At 35.0% G+C, this 7,154-nt stretch overlaps 1 protein-coding gene across 1 annotated transcript; it reads left to right on the forward strand.

Moving 5' to 3' along the window:
- Positions 1 to 253: 253 nt before the first annotated feature.
- LOC114167034 (probable methyltransferase PMT15) lies at positions 254 to 5,946 on the forward strand. The gene is made up of 6 exons (XM_028051941.1): positions 254 to 1,147; positions 2,720 to 2,930; positions 3,166 to 3,469; positions 4,723 to 5,115; positions 5,202 to 5,279; positions 5,384 to 5,946. Exons 1-6 carry the CDS (start codon positions 440 to 442, stop codon positions 5,622 to 5,624), a joined length of 1,935 nt encoding a protein of 644 aa, XP_027907742.1. The 5' UTR covers positions 254 to 439; the 3' UTR covers positions 5,625 to 5,946.
- The last annotated feature ends 1,208 nt before the right edge of the window (positions 5,947 to 7,154 follow it).

Genomic DNA, 7,154 nt, shown 5'->3' on the forward strand with positions numbered 1-7,154 from the left:
AAGCTTTCACAAATATAACAGTGCATTGCAAAATCATAAACACAAATATCTATAAAAGCATTAAAACTCAACTCTACATATTTGTAAATATATATATATAAAATTTTGCACAGTACGTTTGATGTCCCCTCTCTTTTTCAATGTTGTACATCATTTTTCAATCTTAAAAGATATTTTAGCATAATCATCATCTTCATATATTTTTTTGTTTTGTTTATACAGTAAAATGAAAAGACGAAAGTGAAGAAGATGAAATTGATTTGGCATCAACTTCACCATAAAAGTTCAAACACAAACTGTTACAAACAATTCAACCAATAATCAACAACCAATGGTACATCATCATCATCATCATCTCAACTGAACCACTTCTTCATCACTTCAACACTTTCCACACCATCTTCTTCTCTCTTTCAAGTCAAGAACAAACTCAGAAGCCATGGCAAACTCTAATAACTTCTTAACCCAATTCATAAACTGCACTTCAAAAAAGCCAAATACTTTAATCACCAACCTCTACCTCTGCACCTTCGCCACCTTCCTCTGCACCCTCTGTTACTTCCTTGGTCTATGGCGCAACTACCCCACCACCACCGTCGCCACTGCCGCCGCAGCCACCACCTCCTCCCTCTGCTTCCACCGCAACTCCACCACTACCACCACCTCCACCGCCCCATCATTCACCAACCTCGAATTCGCCGCACAGCACAGCATGCCGGACCCGCCTCCCACGGAGGCGCGTGGACCACACCTCCCTCCCTGCGCGTGGTCCTTCTCCGAGTACACCCCCTGCGAGGACCAGAAGCGCTCTCTCCAGTTCCCGAGAGCCCGACTCGCCTACCGTGAGCGGCACTGTCCGGCGGCGGAGGATGTCCTCCGATGCCGGATTCCGGCGCCTTACGGGTACAAACAGCCGCTGCGGTGGCCGGCGAGCCGCGACGCCGCGTGGTTCGCGAACGCCCCGCACAAGGAGTTGACCGTGGAGAAGAAGGGGCAGAACTGGGTCCGGTTCGAGGGGGACCGGTTCAAGTTCCCCGGCGGTGGGACCATGTTTCCACGTGGCGCAGATCGCTACATTGATGACATTGGAAAGCTTATCAATCTCCGGGATGGGTCTATCCGAACCGCTATCGACACCGGTTGTGGGGTACGTTCATGTTATTTCTTCAACCGGAATCCCGGTTCGCCTCTTCCCGAACCGGTTCCCTCTCAAACTCTTTTTTTTCTCGGCCAGAACCATTCCTTAATATCATGCATTAACCCCCGGTATTTGTCATTTCGCTATGCTCAATGCATAATTAACATAATTTTTAAGTACAAGGCTATTATTTAAATTTTAGGAAAAATTTATATAAAAATCTCTCTTTGTTTCGTCAGTAATATAAAAAATGTTTTAAAATTGTCAATTGATTACAATAGTTGCCTTTATTGATACTCTTTTGAGAAATTGTTACTTAAAATCTGGAAAAGTAGTATAATTATTTATAGAATTTTGGAGGTTAGAAAATTTAGTTTTATGATGAAGGTTGAGTAGACCGGTATATGATGAACCGGGTTTACTTTTGTTCTTAGTTCATGGAATACTGATATATGCACGAATGGTATTTCCCCATCATTTTTTTATGATGAATTTTGGCAATAATTCGATTTTTCATTTAAATTTTTTGAAATGAGAATGTGGGTTCATGGTGATATTAAATATGTGGTTGGGATGCTTACTTGTATTTTCTTTTTGCGAAACTATCATTTTGTTTTTTATATATTTTTACATGAAACTAGGAGTGAAAACATGGTAATTTAGGGCAGACTAGCCTATTTATTATGTATATTTTTAATTTAATTTTTTAAAATAAGCTTATAATTTCATTATATTTTTAATAAATATAACATAGAATACAATGCCTTTGACGAAAATTCCTAAGTGAGTTGACTTATTTTTGGGAATATCATATTGTTGTGGTCGAAACGGTCGTCACTTCTTAAATGGTTTGACGAAGTTTCCTAAGGAGTATATTTAGTAAAAAATTGAGTTCTGATAAGATCTTATTTGTCTATAGTTACTCTTTTTCTTTTTTTCATTTTCTTCTTGATCAGAGAAAATGACCTAAATAATTGAAAAGTTGAATTTCAAGCTACTTATATACGTTGGAGACATCGTATATAATGTATAAATGGATACAAATCGATGCGTATTTGATTTTACTTTTTCTCACTTTTCTTTTTCCCAAATGAAAAAAGATATTAATAAAAAAAAATCTTCTATATTTTTACCTTCAAATCGAAGTAAAGCATAATTATTGAGATAGAAAATTTGCTCTCTTGTTGTATTCATCGGAAAGCATGTGCCTTTTTGGGCTCAATGATTTAACTAGACATTACAATATTAAATTACTAAACAGTCCAAACTTGCTTTTGGTTCACTTTATGGCAATTATCATCTGCTTTCTGTTGTGTCTTTAAGTTGTTTGTTGAAAAACAAGTGAGTGAAAAGCTCAATAAGAAATTGACACATTCCAACCTAACCATCTCAATCATGCATTCCCTTTCCCAATCTACAAGTTACCTACCCAAGACTTCACCGGTTCACACCTTCCGTAAAAGTAATCATTTTATTATCATGTAATCATAAATTATTTACATGCTATAACCATTGATTTTTGTATTAGTATCTTTAAAACTCATATCTAGAATTTTGTTGTGTGATATTTAAAACTATCAGGTTGCAAGCTTTGGAGCTTATCTTCTATCACGTGACATTTTAACAGTGTCATTTGCACCAAGAGATACTCATATATCACAGGTTCAGTTTGCTCTTGAACGAGGTGTTCCTGCATTGATTGGAATTCTTGCCTCAATCAGGCTTCCATACCCTTCAAGGGCCTTTGACTTGGCTCATTGCTCACGCTGCCTCATTCCTTGGGGCAAGTATGGTACACCCATTAGTCCCTAAACACTCTAAGGTCATAGTTTGATGAACTTTTCAACAACTGTAAAAATAATAGGAAGTAGTACTAGTTAACTTTTTTTTGTATAAATTAAAATTAGTTAATACATAATTTGTAGAATTTTTCTTGTACTACAAGAAATACAGGAATTACTGATGAATTATTTCCTTTTGGATCATTGTTTAACTGTGACAGTGATCATTGTTTGTGCTCTTGGCAGAAGGAGTATACTTGACTGAAGTAGATAGAGTGTTACGTCCAGGGGGGTATTGGATTCTATCAGGGCCACCAATAAACTATGAGAGTCACTGGAGAGGGTGGGAAAGAACTCGTGAGAGTCTCAGAGATGAACAAGATGAGATTGAGGATGTGGCAAAGAGTCTATGCTGGAAAAAGTTGGTGCAGAAGGATGATCTTGCAGTATGGCAGAAGCCAACCAATCATGTACATTGCAGACTCAAGAGAAAGATTTTCAAGACTAGTAGACCCTTCTGTGGTGAGGCACAGGATCCTGACACAGCATGGTAAATCACAGTTTTTTTTTTCAGAAGATTTTGATGTTCATCTCATCAAGGCTAATCAGTTAAAACATTTATCCAAGAAACAATGAAGACAGAAAACGAAGTTATAAAAATAATAAAAGGCTGTTTTCTGCTTGTTCATACAAAAATTAACTGATAGTATTCTAATACATGCATGATTTATAATGTGTGTACATATACACATTTTACTGAATAGTACTTTTTTCTATCAAACTACTGCTATTACTTATTTTACTCTCCAAGAGAGATGAATCTTAAAAGTTAAAACAGAAAAGGATAAATCAAACATCTCGGTGTTTTGGCTCTCTTTTTGGTACATGTGTTAGCTCCTTTCCTTGTGCTATAGGTTTTAGCTTTTTGTGCATCTTTTGTTGTGTTTCTTGTCAAAAGAAAAAAAGAAAACTGTTTTTGCTGCCAAAGAGAGCTTAGCAATGATACCAAAACTAGTTGAATGATAAAGAGACTAGGCAGCACAATGTGCTCTGTCAGATGGCAGCTTTAGTTAGTGAACCTATTTTTGGTAGCTATGTGGTGCTACCTAGCTCCATGAGCTTGTATGGCATATTCTTCGTTGTTTCTTACTACATTTCTGAAGGTTCTTGCATCTTATTGAGTAGTTCAGAAGATGATAATATTCTTCTTTTGCCCCTCCGATGTAATGTTCTTTTCTGAGAGAAAATAGTCTATCTGGTGTAAAGTTTGTTCTCTAACTATAAACTATTGTGCATCATATGTTCATTGATTTTTATAATAATGTCCCAAAAAGTTTTGTTTACGTAGTTTGATTAGTGGCCAATGTAAATTTTTGATAGGTTAAATATGTTTTTAAATGCTTAACCTCAACGCGAAATTGAAATTAGTCTTTATCTCAAACTTTGATACATTTTTGTTCTTAAAAATTAGAGTTGAATGGATATAGTTTTTTTAACTCAACGATATAAACTTTTTTAGGTGTTAAATGGTATTTCAGGCTAGCTTTTGAACTAGAACTTGTCCAATGGTATAATCAGTTCAGATGTCAACCTGAAACACCATTAAAACACGTAAAAAAAGTTAACGTCGTTGGTTACCAAAATGTTTCAAAATTTGGAACAAGGACGAATTTCAACTCTGTGTCTAAGTTATGAGACTAAAAACATATCTAACTCGTTTTTAATTAAGATAGTAATTATATTACTTTTTTATTGAACACTTTCCTTTAGGTTGCCTCCTTCATGAAGCGTTTTTCATTGCAGGTACACTAAGCTAGATACATGTTTGACCCCTCTTCCTGAGGTAAAGGACATAAAAGAAATTAGTGGTGGAGGACTGTCTAAATGGCCTGAGAGACTAACTTCAATTCCCCCAAGGATTAGGAGTGAAAGTTTGGAAGGAATAACAGCTGAGATGTTCAGAGAAAACACTCGGTTATGGAAAAAGAGAGTGGCATACTACAAGAGATTGGACCATCAGCTAGCAGAACGTGGAAGATATAGAAACCTGCTTGATATGAATTCTTACTTGGGAGGCTTTGCAGCTGCACTGGTTAATGATCCTGTGTGGGTCATGAACATTGTCCCTGTTGAGGCTGAAATCAACACCCTTGGTGTTGTATACGAACGTGGATTGATTGGAACCTATCAAAACTGGTATGCTTTTCTTCCTTTGCAGACGAAACCTGAGTTGTTTATCAAAACTGGTATAACTCACTTCTATTTTTTTTTTCTTTTTTCAGGTGTGAAGCCATGTCCACTTACCCTCGAACATATGACTTCATACACGGTGATTCAGTTTTTAGCCTCTACCAGAACAGGTAATAATACTAAGAAACCAATCCTAAATAACACAACCTGTGTTTCTAGTTACCTCCGAAAGCTGAGAAACTCTTTGCTAAGTTTTTGAATGAATGTGTTACAGATGTGATATGGTGGACATTCTTCTAGAGATGGATAGGATTTTGAGGCCAGAAGGTAGTGTGATTTTGAGAGATGATGTGGATGTGTTGACGAAGGTGAAGATCATTGCAGATGAAATGCAATGGGATACCAGAATCACAGACCATGAAGAAGGACCTTATGAGAGACAAAAGATACTGATAGCAGTTAAGGAGTATTGGACAGCCCCTCCTCCAGAGAGGAACCAACACAGCAACCACTAGTTTCATTCCATTCTTCTTTTCATATCAATTTTCTCACGAATCAATTCTTTCAAACCCCGATTCTTGTGACTGCTGCAAGCTGAAATTATGGCCCCTGGAATGTTGAGGCATTCTTTCATCAAATTTTAATATAAAGTTCAAGGGATGTAAATTGATAGGAACAGGAAAAGAAACTGGTGATGAGTAAATACCATGTTGTCTCCGTATGTTGCCATAACATGTTTCTTATCTCCTTACATAGAACAAAATCTGACATTTTTTAATGTTTGATAAAGTGTTTTGGTAATTAGTGGGAAAGATAGGTGAAATATTTTTTACTGCATCACATATTACAATGTTCTCGTCACTCTGATTTTTCTGTCAATGTGGTCGAACTTGATAATTCTGAATCTGTAAGGACTCAATTAGCTCCCCAAAAATGGATCCCAGGTTCCCGAGATGGGTTATCAAAAACTGTGTTGCAAATAAAAATCTTGTTAAATTCTTGAAATTGAAGAATAGTTATTGAAAATATGAAATTTTTCTTTCTTTTCTACTTCATTTAATGTCGCATTTTTGTTGGAGGAATAACCAGAGTTTGCATGCATTATTTTGAATTCACTTTGTTGGCTTGATGAATTTGCTTTGCGGTTCACGATGAATTTTTTGTTCATTTCAAGAAGAATGATTGAAATGCGCGATTTGACTAGAGACATGATAAAAGCTATATTATTTTTAGCTTAAAGGAAAGGAGCAATGCACCTTTATACCTAGGAATGATCAATATATACTCTCTCACAAGGTGAAGGAAAATAATTTTGACTTCACTTTAAGTAATTCCTTTAAAAAACTCAAACAATTATTTTTTATTTTCTATTATTTTATTTCATGAAGACATACTTATGAAACATAAGTGCAAAGTCATAGATAAACATTGAGAGAATACGTTACTAACATTGTCAACACCCATTTTTTCCGGGTTATAATGTATTTTACTTTTTTTCCTCCTAATCTTATTTTACTTTTATTTTGTTTTTTTCTTTTCATCTTATTTTACTTTACTTTTATTTTATTATTATTATTCTATTCTATTTTATATTTTATTTTATATTTTATTTTATTTTGTTTTGTTTTATTATTGTTATTCTATTCTATTTTTATTTTATTTTGTTTTATTTTATTTTATTTTATTATTATTATTATTTTCTTCGATTTAATCTTATTTTATTTATTTTTATTTTATTTACAATTTTCTTTATATTCCTTTTTTACTTTTTATTATTTAAGAAAAAATAAAATAGATTAAAAAATAATAAGAGAGAGAAGATTGCATAGAACAATGGAAAGATGGTGTCTATGGTGGACAGGAGATAGGATAGCCATGTTGCAGGAAGCAACCCCCCTTTCCACTTCTCACATGGCTCAAGAAATATAGGCATCAGGAATTCATGATGAACCACACAGAGGAGAATCAAATTGAAAAAACAAACACAAGGAAACAATACTACAAAAGAGGAGAAGTAACATCTTTGAGAAGGAGAAGAGAGATTG

The sequence above is a fragment of the Vigna unguiculata genome, chromosome 10 (assembly GCF_004118075.2).
Source record: "Vigna unguiculata cultivar IT97K-499-35 chromosome 10, ASM411807v1, whole genome shotgun sequence".
In the NCBI taxonomy this organism is placed as follows: Eukaryota; Viridiplantae; Streptophyta; class Magnoliopsida; order Fabales; family Fabaceae; genus Vigna; species Vigna unguiculata.

Bases quoted from the DNA above. Each gene is read 5' to 3' on its own strand.
- LOC114167034 (XM_028051941.1), top strand. From the start codon at position 440: ATGGCAAACTCTAATAACTTCTTAACCCAATTCATAAACTGCACTTCA. The intron at 1,148-2,719 runs GTACGTTCATGT...TAAAACTATCAG, and splicing joins CTATCGACACCGGTTGTGGG to GTTGCAAGCTTTGGAGCTTA. The intron at 3,470-4,722 runs GTAAATCACAGT...TTTTCATTGCAG, and splicing joins CAGGATCCTGACACAGCATG to GTACACTAAGCTAGATACAT.